The sequence below is a fragment of the Rhagoletis pomonella genome, unplaced genomic scaffold, assembly GCF_013731165.1.
Source record: "Rhagoletis pomonella isolate Grant_MI unplaced genomic scaffold, Rhpom_1.0 Rhpom_scaffold_00002, whole genome shotgun sequence".
NCBI classification, from domain to species: domain Eukaryota; kingdom Metazoa; phylum Arthropoda; class Insecta; order Diptera; family Tephritidae; genus Rhagoletis; species Rhagoletis pomonella.
The window spans coordinates 44,722,686-44,736,864 of record NW_023458556.1 but is presented as its reverse complement, the minus strand read 5'-3'; the positions used below and the strand labels follow the sequence as shown (position 1 = coordinate 44,736,864).

At 36.3% G+C, this 14,179-nt stretch overlaps 2 protein-coding genes across 2 annotated transcripts; one reads left to right on the top strand and one right to left on the bottom strand.

Annotated features, from left to right (window-relative positions):
• The first annotated feature begins 1,160 nt into the window (after positions 1 to 1,160).
• Positions 1,161 to 2,584, top strand: LOC118733679 (28S ribosomal protein S29, mitochondrial). The gene has a single exon (XM_036463189.1). It carries the CDS (start codon positions 1,298 to 1,300, stop codon positions 2,474 to 2,476), a length of 1,179 nt encoding a protein of 392 aa, XP_036319082.1. The 5' UTR covers positions 1,161 to 1,297; the 3' UTR covers positions 2,477 to 2,584.
• Positions 2,585 to 3,344: 760 nt separating this feature from the next.
• Positions 3,345 to 6,553, bottom strand: LOC118733678 (phosphatidylinositol-3-phosphatase SAC1). Its single transcript, XM_036463188.1, has 10 exons — positions 6,179 to 6,553; positions 5,824 to 5,915; positions 5,415 to 5,752; positions 5,250 to 5,358; positions 4,993 to 5,180; positions 4,543 to 4,698; positions 4,086 to 4,475; positions 3,857 to 4,024; positions 3,691 to 3,792; positions 3,345 to 3,622 (listed from the first exon to the last, which is right to left on the bottom strand). Exons 1-10 carry the CDS (start codon positions 6,214 to 6,216, stop codon positions 3,425 to 3,427), a joined length of 1,779 nt encoding a protein of 592 aa, XP_036319081.1. The 5' UTR covers positions 6,217 to 6,553; the 3' UTR covers positions 3,345 to 3,424.
• Positions 6,554 to 14,179: the final 7,626 nt, after the last annotated feature.

Below are 14,179 nucleotides of genomic sequence, written 5' to 3'. Positions count from 1 at the left end.
TGCCTATTTCTCGTTGTTCGCTTTGTGTTGCCGCAGTATTCGCCACAATAGGTTTTAAGAGCTTGATAAAGTGGTATTTTCATACAAAGCAGAACTCCACAGCAAGCTTTTCAGGCGTTTGGGGTTTTTCAGGCTTTCAGCAATAGCTGAATTGTGTAGCTGAAAGCCTGAAAAGCTTGTTGTGAGTACAGTGGAATTCTGACAATCGCTAAGCTAAAATTTTCTCAATGAAAAGCAGTAGGGCCTAAAAGTATACAACACGTAAGAGCAACACATGCGATGTGTAATCAGCCAAATCTGACAGTGTGGCGGGCATGTAATAGATGCGGCGTGTTGTTAGGAGCGTCTGCTATTCTTTTGGAGATCTTTGGCGACCAAAATTAGCGATAGCAAATGTTGGAACCCGGCAACAGGTATCCGAATATACGGATATCTCCAGTCCTGGTCCCGACACTTAATTTTATGAATTTAAAATTTTTATGCCTAAGGTTAAACATATATGTATTGGAGCGGCGAGCAAAGAGTCGATTTCAGACGCACAAGTTTGTAAGTCCAAGTTCAGACAGAGAAACCTTGGCCGCGGCAACTCGTTACTTGTGAGAGAGGGGGAGACGAGGAAGGGGGAAGGGCACCGAGTTGCTCGTGCTCGGGCAACACGCTTTGTACTCTCGTTCGTCTGAGTAATTCTATTGCCGAAAATGAGCAACAAAAGTTTTTCTGTGTGAACCTAGTCTTCTGAAGCTTTGCTCGATGATAGTTCCCGCTTTTGCCCGCCGCTCCACTATGTTTTGACCCTAAAGCAGTGTTTGCATTGTTCAACTTTTTGTTGAATGCGAGAGTTGAGTAGTGCAAACAGCCTCTCAACAAATCGCTTCAATGAAGTTGATCGGTAACCGAATTTCGTTCAACTTTTGATTGAATTAATCACCTTTGAAAGTTGAACAATGCAAACGATGCTTAACTATTTGTATATGCAATGAGTACTCACAACGAGATTAGTTTAAAACTCCTGCATGTTTTGTCCAATTTATTTTTTGTTTCGATTTCGACAGTCTAGTTAATAACTAATTTAAAATGATTTAAAATTATATATAATTCGTTGCCGAGTTTGGGCGCCCCTAATAGAGAATCGACTAGCATCGTTTATCGATGAATCTGCTTTGTCAATCGACAATCGATGGACCATTGAACAGCTGTAAGGTGCGTGCGAGTTCAACTCATACGTAAAATCTGTGAAAAACTACTAATATTGAATAAATAATAATATTGAATAAAACTCGCGAAATTTGCTGGAAAAATGTTAGCTAGACATTCAACAAAGCTTACGCGCATGTCAAAAATGTGTGCAACGTTCTGTAGCGCACCTGCGGAGGCGGCAAAAGAAGCGCTATATAATCGTCCAAAATTGGTATCAACCGATTACCGCACAGCAGAGAGCAACACCGACCTGCATTCTAAAGTGCATGAAGCCAAATTCTACACACTTCCGCCTGACGAAAAGAAGCAACTATTCGGCGGTGGTGGACTTCCACGTCAATTTGAACAGCAAGTGAAAACATTCACCGAGGCTTGTCTAATGGTGCGTCCGGCTGCCTTAGAGCTAATAAATTACATCCGTAACACTAATTTCAAAAGGCCTGTCGTTCGGTATGTACTTTACGGTGATAATGGTGCTGGTAAAACACTAACCATGGCACATGCGTTGCACTATGGTTTGCAAAACAACTTTCTGCTTGTACATGTGCCTTGGGTGCCCAATTGGATGAAACGTCCGAAAGAGACAGCAAGTGCATCTTCTCAAGATGGATTTATCGATTTGCCTTTCGATGCAGCGGCTTGGTTAGTACATTTTAAGACTCAAAATGGCCCACTACTTTCGAAATTGGAATTAAAAACCAGTAAAGATTACGTTTGGAGTAAACGAGAGGCAACACCAGCTGGTTCAACATTATTGGAGTTAGTGGAACATGGTATTGCGCGCATTAAGTTTGCATCCGAGACAGTGGCAGCATTGTTGTCTGAATTGAAACAGCACGCCAGTGAAGAACATTGCAAACTAATGGTGGCAATTGACGGTTTCAATGCGTTTTTCCATCCTGAGACTCGGATTTTCGGTGACAACAAACAGAGGATGACACCAAATCGTATAACGTTGACACAACCCTTCTTGGACATTACAAATTTTAACTGGACTAATGGTGTATGCATATTAACTGTAGATAAGATAGGCATGACCGAAGGCTATATGGAGTCGTACATGCCCCGCTATCTGCTTGGCAAAGAAGGATTCGAACATTTAGACCCATTTGTACCAGTGCGTGTAGATAACTACAGCGAGAAAGAGTTCACAACATGTATACAGTACTACCTAGATCGAAATTGGATACAGAAAACGCCGGAGGGTTTTGACGAGCAACTCAAATACCTAAGCAATAAGAATCCTTATACATTAATGCAGTTAACACGTTCGTTGTAAAGTATAAGAAGGATCTTAAGCAAGAGGAAGGGCCTGTTCGAGGCACGTAATAAAAGCGGCATTACTGCTGTACTGATGAAAAATGGCAACATTGTTGCAACTGCCCAACTGATAATACATTGCTAGAAATTCACACAGAACGTGATACTTTAATAATTCGCGCAACACTGCGGTTGTGATTGCAACTCGAACAAGCCCGAAACCAAATATTGTTAAATTTCTGTTTAAATAAAAAATGTCATCAAAACTAAAATAAAAAGAGCTCAAGTCCTGCATTGAATTCTTTTCAAGGTTTGATTCTACAACTTCTGTTAAAGTAACTGTTTTCAATGCTTATTGTGATTACTGCTTGGTAAAATTGTAGACCCTTATTGGGCATTATGAATAAAAACCTGGCAATTGCTTTTTCTTAAAATTTCAGACTTCTTAGTTAAATTTTTTTGAAGAAATCGCGTAAAAAAATCTGAAAATTTAAGAAAAAGCAATTACTTAGTTTTTATTCATAAGGTCGATTGACTTCGTACGATTTGCGATTATTTATTAATCAATTATTTTTGTATTTTATTATAAATTTCATACATTTTTAAATGTATTAATTGCTATTTTTTTAGCCGCTACTAGTTATTTTATTTTAGAGCATTTAAAAATTTTACGTGAATTTATTACATACATATTTATGTATATATCTTGAATATTTCTTTTTTTTATCGTAAATCTGATTTATCAAATAACACATAAACTTAAAATTGGCTCTATGTATACAAGCAAGGAATTTCAACATGAACACGGCAGCGTCAAATGCGTTCAACTGCAATCAGAAGTATGTATTTGACTAAATTCTTCTGTGCAAACATAGGTTAATTTGGTGTTCCTCACGGCGTCAGTATGAAAACTTTGGCTTTTCTACTTTTCATCTAAACACACATAATAACGCCGTTCCCATATTTGCTAGGCTTCGATTTTGATTGGCGGATGTAAACGCGGCCAGTCAACAAACTCCACACCATAATGTAATATACCAGCAGTACCTAATCCAACGCAAGTTCCCCAAAGTAAGAGGAATAACAAACTCTGCGTATTAAATTCTGCTGGCAATATGGCTGTGATGAAAAGCATAGCGATAGCAAACAGCAAAACGGAAGGAATCTGTAATACAAAAAACATTATAATTTTATACTTTTTTTTTGTTTTAGCAGCAATAGGCGTTAACACACCGTATTGTAGCGCCAAGTCCTTGTAACTACTAAAGGCGATTGCAGTAAATTGCCTTCATCGGGTTTGACAACATATTTGCCAAGGAACAGATCAAAACCATCCTACAAGGAGCAAATAGAATTATAACATCGTAGTTAAAAATGAAGTTATCACGCAAAAACTTACCTGCCTACTTCCGTCTGCAAAATTATTCAAATAGTACCGTGTTGCTGAATTGATGCCATCCTGCATCAGACCTGCTTTTGTACGTTTACCGGTGCGAGTGAAGTCGGTTTTCAAAGCACCGGTGCCAGAATATTGTAGAGAAATTACATCAGCATTGTCAGCCCAAACCTAAATATGGAAGTATTGCACATTAGCAAAGTAGCTTAAAATATCCTACGACTTGGCTCACCCCCTTGAAAATGTACTCAAAATTGGGCGAAGCACGCTCCACTGTTTGACCCACTTGCAAAATACCCAGCTTTTGCAGTACAGCATTCAGCGAACGCTTGGCCAACATGCTTTGTACAACATTGGTACGATCTAAGCAATCAATGCAATTTGTGCGAAATACACCATCTTGCGCAGATACCAAACTACCATCTTCGCGCAAGTGGAATACCGAGAACTCGTCCTGTTCATGGGCCACGCGATCTATAAGAATCTGCAAACGATCCCAACGCATTTTCTTGCATTCAGCATGGAAGTCAAAGGCTTCATAACGTACATTCGGATTGTTCATTTGTTGCACAAATGTTCGGAATGCACGTTCCATAGTCCCTTCTGCACGCTTTTGATCTACCTGAAAAATGCATCACATGAAAAATATAGAGGAGTATATGAATGAAGCGAATGTTAGAGGAGTTTACCAGGTTCAATACGATTTGACGACCATAAAGCATAATTTGTGTTTCGAAATGTTTATAGCATGCTCCTAAGTGGTCCTTGCCAGGCACTAACTCTGGATCAGGCTTATATCGAAGATTGGGGAGTTGCCGCCAAAAGAAGGGCATACTACCACGGGTCTGCATGTGAATAAAAAAAAATATTGACCAAATTGAATTAGCAAATTTTAATCGTATATCATTCAGCCTCATTGCGAGAGTTGTGTCGAATGCAAGTCGTTTTTCGAGAGTCCAGTCGTATTGAAAATTTCGATTCGACTATTGTATTGAAACTGTAAAACTTGGCAGCACTGCATAGTTTTCGACGATTTCCGTCGTTTACTTATATCAGCACGACAGTAGACAGTGGCAATGTTGTAGAGTCGTACAATTTAGGCTAATTTACCACTTCCGCAATGGGGCTGATTAATTTACCTGTACGAAGGATATCCGTTGTCCATTGTACTCAACGATCTGTTCCGTTTCAACGAAGTTGGCTACGTTGCCCGTTTCATCAATGCCGCGCGCAAAGAAACGCGTGCCGGCGCGATGGATGGAGCGGCGCGAAACGATAGACCAGAAAAACGTTTGGCCATTTACCCGTACTTGGTTGATGGAAACAACTTTCGAGAGGAAAATTAAAAATCGGTTCAAATAATAATGTTGGTTAAATAAATATCTGGGAAACTCACAGCCTAATACGATTGGTAGTGCGAATTTACGCATTTCTGGGCAGTTGAAGTTACGTAGCAGTGCGCCATTCCACACGAAACGCTCGTCGGCTCGCTCGAATAACCCGTTCTAGAGATACGGAAAAAACTAAATTGTACAAAGCCAAATTTGTATTATGACTATACCTTCATGAAATCTGGTGGCATGCCATGAAGTCGCTGCAGCGAATGCGTTAGATCATACCAATAGGAGAAATAGAAAAAACGCGTGTCTAGCGTTTGTCGCAGCATATTAAGGTAAGTTTCATTTTGCTCACGTTGCTTGGGTCGCAAGTGTGTAATTGTTGGAATGTATGGTAGTATATCATAACCAGCCAAACGCCATATTATAGCGCCATTTAGCATGCCGACATAGAGGCGATGAGTTGCTACAATTAAGTAGTGGCCACCCAACAGTTGTATGGTGCCAAGAACACCACAGACGCGACGCGTGGGCAATTGATTGTTAAGTTGATTACCCTTGCCTAAAATGATTATCATATTAGTATGTCTTATTATGATGGTACAATTAATTCAAATGAGATTATGTGCTTACTCTGAACACGCACTATACTTGCAACGCGATCAATTACCAGTAGTTCACCTTTGCCATTCGGTTCAATAACGAAACGCTCTGGCGTTATGTACCTACAATATATTAGTGATTAGTTATACATTCTCAAAAAATCAATAAAATCAATTAAGAATTGCTTCAAGTGGTCATAATTCTCTTTTAGAAGTGGCTGGCAGTGGCAAGGCTAATCCATTAATGAACCAACACAAGTGCGGATTAAGTGTGTACCTCCCCTATAAACTCACACCCATATACACATGCATTCACTGATAGCTACCCCACCACAAGACGACATTGCCCCAATTCCAACACAGCAAACAGCGTGAAAATCACTTACAAATTCATGTCATCGTATATGTCCCAACTGGTGTCCATTATGGTATTGTACTCCGGGTAATTTGCTTTTAAATAATAATCCTTTCGAGTTCAGAATTACTAAAAAATCTATCGCCTCGTTAATCAATTTCCCAAATCGCTGCCTGGCAACACAAACAAACGCTCGGTTTGTTATCTATTAGCACTGCTGACCAACCAGTTTATTTACTCTCTATTGTCGTTTATGATTTCGCTGTTTCGGTGTTATTTTACAAATCATTTGAACTATTATTTACATGGCAGTAAATAACTAATTTAGAATTGGAAATAATTTCGCTGCCAACAAAAAATTACAAAGTTCGACATTAGGTATGAAACGATACGAGTAAATACAAGAACGTACTCGATACTTTTCGTTTGATACCAAGTAATTTTGGTATCGATACTTTTGAATCAAGTAGTAGTAGGTATCAGAAACCAAATACTCGTATCGAAACCCGGTACTAAGGCAAATTTGGCTACTGCAAATTTCCTCCACCGCTATTACTAACAGCCAGTTTCACCAAACTATTTAAGTGGAAATTAACTTTAATTTAATTTTGTATTTAATTCTCATATAAATAATTTTCAGTTTCAATAAACTATTTATTTAAGTGAGTAAAAAGTGGTTGTAAAACAGACTAAGCTAGCGAAAGCTTTCATTTGTACTGAGAGCTTTTGAAAGCTTTGGCACGCTGTGTTGTAAAAGCACAGCTGGTATACAAGTAAGCAGCAGATACACAATGATCAGGTGAATAAACATGTAACACCTCTGAGTGTGGTTATTCTGATTTAATTTTTATTTAAGTGAGGAGCATAGGTTCGGTGACCATCCGTCCTTTATTTCAAAGGACAGTCCTTTATTTTAACCCCCTGTCCTTTATAATTTTTTTCAAAATAAAGGACGCGTTTTGTCCTTTATTTCTTAAACTGTCCTTTAAATCAGCTCTGCATTTTTCAGAGGTAAATTTTTCAGAATATGAAAAATAAAAATGTTCCTTATAAAATATAATGAAAATCTTCGCCAGCTTGTTTCGCACCCACTTAAGGGTTTTTATTTAATAGGTAATCTTTGCACAATATATAAAGCACAGGGAAAGTTGTGCACAGGATCGTTTTGCACGCTGAGTTTCCAGTTCCATTGAAAGAGAAAATAAACCTGCTGCACAGTGGTCTAAAGTGGCATTTAGTGTTCGTAATTCACTGGACCGTTAATTTTTTTCACTTAATTTAATATTTTTTTTTTATTAAAGCTTATAGTATTTGCAATATACCAGTTGAGCCTGATTTGTGAATTTTTATTTGATTGTATTTAATTTTTTAGGGCAAAACGCTGAAAAAGTGGCAATTTTGAATAAAATGGAGAATACATTAGTTAATAAATGTTACATAACAAAGACCCAAATAATTTTGAAAAAAATGTCCTTTATTTTACATTGGTTAATATGGTCACCGTAAGCATAGGTCACTTAAATCAAAATTAAAAATTGATTGGTGAAACCAAAAATTCGAAAATTAAACTTAAATAATTTGGTGAAACTGGCTGTAAGCGCCTAGTTCTTCATGGCTGCTCAATTCCCATCAGAAACCGCAAGAAGGCGAGAAAGTCGATATAATGCAAAGAATATACGCTGCAATTGTTTCACCAAAGTCGACATTATGCGACGTATACAACGACCAACTATTCGAGAGGTAGAGTAAACTGGATGAATGCTCAGTACAGACGTTTCAACGCGATGTAAAACTCACTGAATAACTATTAGATCCCGTTCATATGGCAGGCGCTTAACATGAATGTGAACACCTTGAATAAAATGCAATGATATACGCGTATTTGTAAACGCGCGCTTAGCTCCCGTCATGCGAAAAGACTAGCGGAAAATAATTAAGGCGGGGAAGTCCAGCTCTGTCATTGAAGATAAGAAACAAACAAGTAAAAGAGCCCCTCAAAGAGGTGATAATAAAAAAGAAGTTTCTTAAGCAGGGATCACCCGATTTGTACATTTGTAGAGTGTGGTTATTTGGAATTTTTTTTATTGGGCTGAACTCATTCTCGATAAAAATTTAAAAACAACACAACTCTGTCTCTGTCGGGGTCAAACAAGATAATCGTTAACTTATGACATAAAAATATTTAATTTAACTTATTTAATTCATACGGAATACGGAATACCTACCATTAGTGTCACTATGAGTAGATATCGATAATTTAGATCTGATATTTTTCAGGTATCGACGCTTTCTTTCGGTACTATTTCCAAATAAAAGTATCGATACCTGCCTGGTATCGTTTCATCCCTTTCGACATGAAACAGCTGTGGAATTAAAGAACAGGGTTGCAAAGCTTTGACAGAAGGAAACAGTAAAGGCAAAAAAAAAATTGGTAATAATAATCTACTGATAGCAATAACTTTTAAATGAAATTAAAAATTCTTAGTTAATGTTGAAAAGCTTTGTTTGGAGTTCTAACTAATTTTTTTTGATTCTTTTAATATTAGCGGATTCCCAAGAAACATTCTAATCCTTACTTAACGAATTTAGGTAATTACGATCAGTAATTGAAAAGTAGGTACAACTACACTTTTTTCTGCCCTTTTATAATTTGGAAGTACATTAGGTTACGTATAGCATTTTCGGTACATAATCATCTTAGCCAAATAAATTTTCCTAGAATATTTTTTCCTAATTGTAGTTATACCAACCTAGTGCAGACGAATCCATCTAGGCTTGGATAGTATAACCTCAAGGGCCATGAACCTTGTGCTTTAGGGATCTAAGCCGGGTGGATCGCCGAAATAACACCTCTTGGTTGGGTAAAAACCCGAGTCCTTGCTGTACATTTAACCGGCATAATGTAACTACATCTTTAAGCTGAAATTAGTCAAGAACGTAAACCTACCGGTACGTAAACCCGAGTCAGCTGACACGATCTGTCTTACCAAAGCGCCATGTAAAGGAAAACTCAACACCGCAGAATTTTTCTGTAGTTGTAGCCCGTAGCGCAGAAATCTGCGGAATTTAGATTTTTCCATGTCAGCTGATTTCTCCTTCTTTAGATGGTTGCCACTTCGTCAGTTTTACAGATGGTAAAAAAGATATAAGTTCCTATTCAAAATATGTTTAAAATATTTGAAATTTACTATTGAATAAGGTTTTTGTTGAAAACTAAGTAGTTTATATTTAGCTAAAATCTATTATAGCACGAAAAATTATAGTTGAAAGGGTAAGTTTATGAAAAGGCATTGATGAGTGGCAACAGTGTAGTAAGCAACACTGAGGGCTCCAGTAATCGACAAAATTCTGCGTATACAGACTGCGTTTAAGTATACGTTCTGCGTTCTCGACTAATTTCAGCTTTAAGCAGCCGCTACAACAACACCAGGAATAACAAAAAAAAAGAAGTTATATCTTACGAATATGGGTGACTTAAATACTTCGTTGAAAACAAGTGAGCTAAAAAAGTGTTTTGGCAACAAAATTGTTTTCCGTGTATCGAACAAAGAACATGTTGCTTCAACGATTTAGAAAAACTTTTGAGTCTTTAATGCCAAACACATATTTTTGCTATTCTTGCGTCAAGGAATCCATTTCCACGGTCATAAGAACCGAAAACGCATTGCAATATATATTTTTTTTTTAGTTTATTACAAACTATTTTTAAGTAATCAAAGATTTTACTTTGAAGGTAATTTTAAAGGTCCGATTGCATGGAAAATTGCTTTGACCTCCAAACCGACCTTCAAAAGTATAATTTTCGTTTTTTTAAACCTAAAAACCGCATGCAATGAACTATGAAACAAATTTTTTAAATGCATTTTTTCGTTCTTATTACAATGGAAATAGATTCCTTGCAACAGGAACAGCAAAAGTATTTGCTTAAAGCTTTTAAAAAGTTCATCGTCTACTTTTTTAGGTCAAAATAGAAAAAAATTAAAACCTTCTATATTTGAAGGTAATTTTGAAAGTCAAGGCAATTATTTTGCCCGGCGACACTATTTTTAGTGAATTCCCCATCTAAAAATTTTTAAAATATTATAACATCTATTTCGCTATCTCTTCTCCTTCTAGAGATATTTGAATTTGTCAAATTTTTTCCAAAATAGAACACTGTGCGGCGTGACAGTGTCTCACTAAATTGCAAAGTTTTGCCTGTGTATGCATTACGACAACACTAGGGGTAGTTCTTGAGCTCGAGCCACTGCTCACGTAAATCTTAATATTTTACCGAAATGTTATGGCGACAGTCTCAAAATATAATAGGCTATATAATTCCGGTGGTATTTAAATTGCAACTTTTTTTGGTGCATCACCCTAATACACATATACATATACATACATACATACATACATATGCACATATCTCATTTAATTAAAATTTTTGTGTGTTATTATTTGTAAGCTTACTTTAAGAGGAATAGTTTAATTTTACCCAAAACGTCCTTCGTCTCGAATAATTGACACAACGCTAATTGAATAACACAAAGCTAACTCTCAGCGTCAGGTTTGCGGCTTATTCCAATAAAAAAAAATATAGCACGCGCTTCTTCTCATTTAACCATTATTTTATAATTTATAATTATAATTTATTTGGTTTTTATTTTCTTTAGTTTTTATATTTGTTGATTAGCATAATTGACTCGTTTGGTGCTTTGAATTTGCGATTTTAAATTTCAACGCGTTTTAAACACTCGCTTACATACACCAAAGAACGTAACGATTTACGTTCTTTGCATACACCCATATGTACATATATGCACATATATATTTATATGTACATACATACATATATTGTGAGTCTTTAAATTAGCAAATTTATGAGCGTTGGCAAAACGCTGAGCCGGAAGCTAATAAAAAACTAGTTAAACAAATATTTCAAGATTCTCCCAGTTTTATTTTTAAATATCACGAACAGAAGTGTTACATGTATATACATCCAAAGATAGGTAATAGTTTCAGTACGTTTGGAAGCCGCCGTGCCCCCTTCTTAAATATCCCCAATTTACTCTAAAAGTATGCGATGGCTTCGTATATCTCAATACTAACATATAGGTGGAGTACTTAACCACATGAACGAAAGACACAAGATCACGCCTTAAGGAAAGAAAGAAAAAAGTTATTTTCTAGCTGTTGAAATCTGGACGCCATCTTTGTTGTAAGAAGTAAACAACGAAGAGAACAAGAAAAAAACCGCGTAATTGTTGAACGCATGAATAATCATTTTTATTATACAAATTCTTCTATAAATCATGTCGTTGTGTTAAATTATTCTTTACCTTATGTGTGCACACGTTGTCACAAGCGAAAATTTAGAAAATTGCAGTAAAAAGCCACCACCAAATTGTAAACAACGAACAAATGTAAATAAACGGCTAATGTCAAAGTCGCCCAACTCTTTTCCTAAATGCGATTATAACGGGCCACTAAGAAGAGGGCGTGATCTTGTATTTTTGGTTCATGCTTAACCATGAAAACTTCCAGAGATGTGCAGTATGAAAAATTCGGTTTACTTGAGTAGAGTAGAGTACTCGACTACAATGAACACATCCAGAAATACGCAGTATGGAAAACTTGATTTGTATGAGAGGTGAGGAGGTGAATTTCGTATGGAGGTGCCACGCCCCCTTTTACAATAGCTCCAAATTTTCTCCAAAAGTATGCGATTGATTTCATATATATCCCTACCAAGCTCCAGTACTCTACCATGAACACTTCCAATGATATGCGGCATGAAAAATTCGGTTTTCCAATAAGATCCATTTTTGCCATGAGTATGCGATTGATTTCATATATTTCCAAATATACACAAAAAATGTCATACAAATCGGTCTAGCGATTTCGGAGGAGCTGACCACTAACACCGTGACATGAGATTTTATTGGAATGGTGGCAACCCTATGCAAATTTGTTTCTGTTTTAAATGTTTTCATTTCAGAGGAATAGCATGATTGCAGCTTATTTAAATTAATTTTTTTTTATACAGCAATACCCTATAAAATTCTTTTTCTTTATTAAATTTTTTATGCATTCTCGGTGAAATATAGTTATTGCGGTTTTTTTTATTTTTTTTTGATATTTCAAATTTCTGGTAACACCGGTTTTTACATTTTTTCTTTACAAAACTTCTACAGACAGAGAGAAACAAAATCCGTTGAGCCGTTTTTGTGTTATGCGATAACACAAGAACTGCAATTCTCTGTTATATGTAAAGATTTTTTTGAGTGGTGGCAACCCTATTCAATTTTTTTAATTAAATTTATTTATTCATTCTCAATAAAGTACATTATTTCAGCTTATGTAAATTTATTTTTTTTTGTTTTGATATTTGAAATTTGTGGCAATACCGGATTTCTAATTTTTTCTTTACATTCATTCTACAGACAGAAAGACACAAAATGAAATAAAATCGAAGCAAATCCTTAGAACCGTGTTTGAGTTATGCGATAATACACGAAAGCATATAAAATTATTTTCGAATGGTGGCAACCCTACCAAATTTTGTTTCTGAATTATTATTTTTTATACATTCTCAGTGAAATAGCATTATTGCGGCTTATTTATAATCAATTTTTTTCTGATATCGCAGATATCTGGCAACACCATTTTTCCAATTTTCTCCTTTCAAACCTTCTACAGATTGAAAGACATAAAATGAAATAAAAACGAAGCAAATCCGTTGAGCTGTTCTTGAGTGATGCGATAACACACGAACAGCAATTCATTTTTATATATAAAGATGACAGGACATACTCGCACCAAAAGGATGTAATGGGAAAATATGTATAGACTTTGGTGGCCAAGTGGGAATAGGTCAACTTACTCACTTATTCGGATTAATTTTTCTCAACAAAGAGGACAACTTCCGAATTTCATTCAGAAATCATTCAAATGTACCAGGTACTTACACAACAATCCTGCTATGAGCTATAAAAAAGTTAGTTATTATGGAATTGTAAACCACTGCGCACAGCTAACAAAAGCTTCCTTGCGAGAATATGTGTAATTGCCCACCTGCACCAATCAAGCAAAATGCAAGTTCGTTGCTTAAGTCTTTTGTATAGTATAGTAAACGAGTGTGTATGCGATTCCATAGCGACACATGTACTTATGTACGTATGTATATACAAACACTCAAACAAAATTTTAAGGCTATTGAATGCTTAAAGGTTCTCACGTATAACTTGACTACATTTTTGCATTGTTACACAGCTTCTTTTGAATACGCGCATATTTGCACTTACATATGTACGTACATACACGCTATCCATGTATTGCTATGTATGGGCACCTGTATGGATCTATAAACTGGTTGCTGTCAATAAAATGAAATATGGAGATGGAAACGACTGTGTAATGAATTACGTAAACATTTAGTTGAGCAGACACTTGGTCAGCGACAGATATAAGACTAAAGAAAAAAATGAATAATCTTCATGTCAAAGAATTCGAAAAATTTCGTCGGCTACATTGAAGTTCCGATGCAGAGCAATTGGAGACTAGCCGGTGTGTGTTTTTTTTTGTTTGGTCACAGGTTAACCGGTATTTGTTATGGGGTCGCATTGCAAAAGGGTGAAAGTGATGTGCAACAATTCGATTTTATATGTCTGTCCCCTAAATAAAAAGTATGCCCCCGTGTGAGCATTTTAATGACCAATGATCATACATACATTTATATACATACATATATATGTTTAATCAATATTTGTTGAACTCGCTTGACAAGTGCGGTCCAATCTGACAGCGAATTGCGGTTAGTGATGGGTTCACGCCTTACCTTAACCAATCGCCATCAACATCAGCATCGGCCACATTCTCGGCTTCAGCTGTGGCTTTTGTTGGTCGGTCATGCAAGCATGCTAATGCTGTCGCAGATCGCCTAAGGTGCTGCCAATGAATGCATGGAGGTGAAATTTGTTTAAAAAAAATATGCGCATACAAATGTTTGTATTGGTATAAGATACATATATATTTTTACTTTATTTATTGG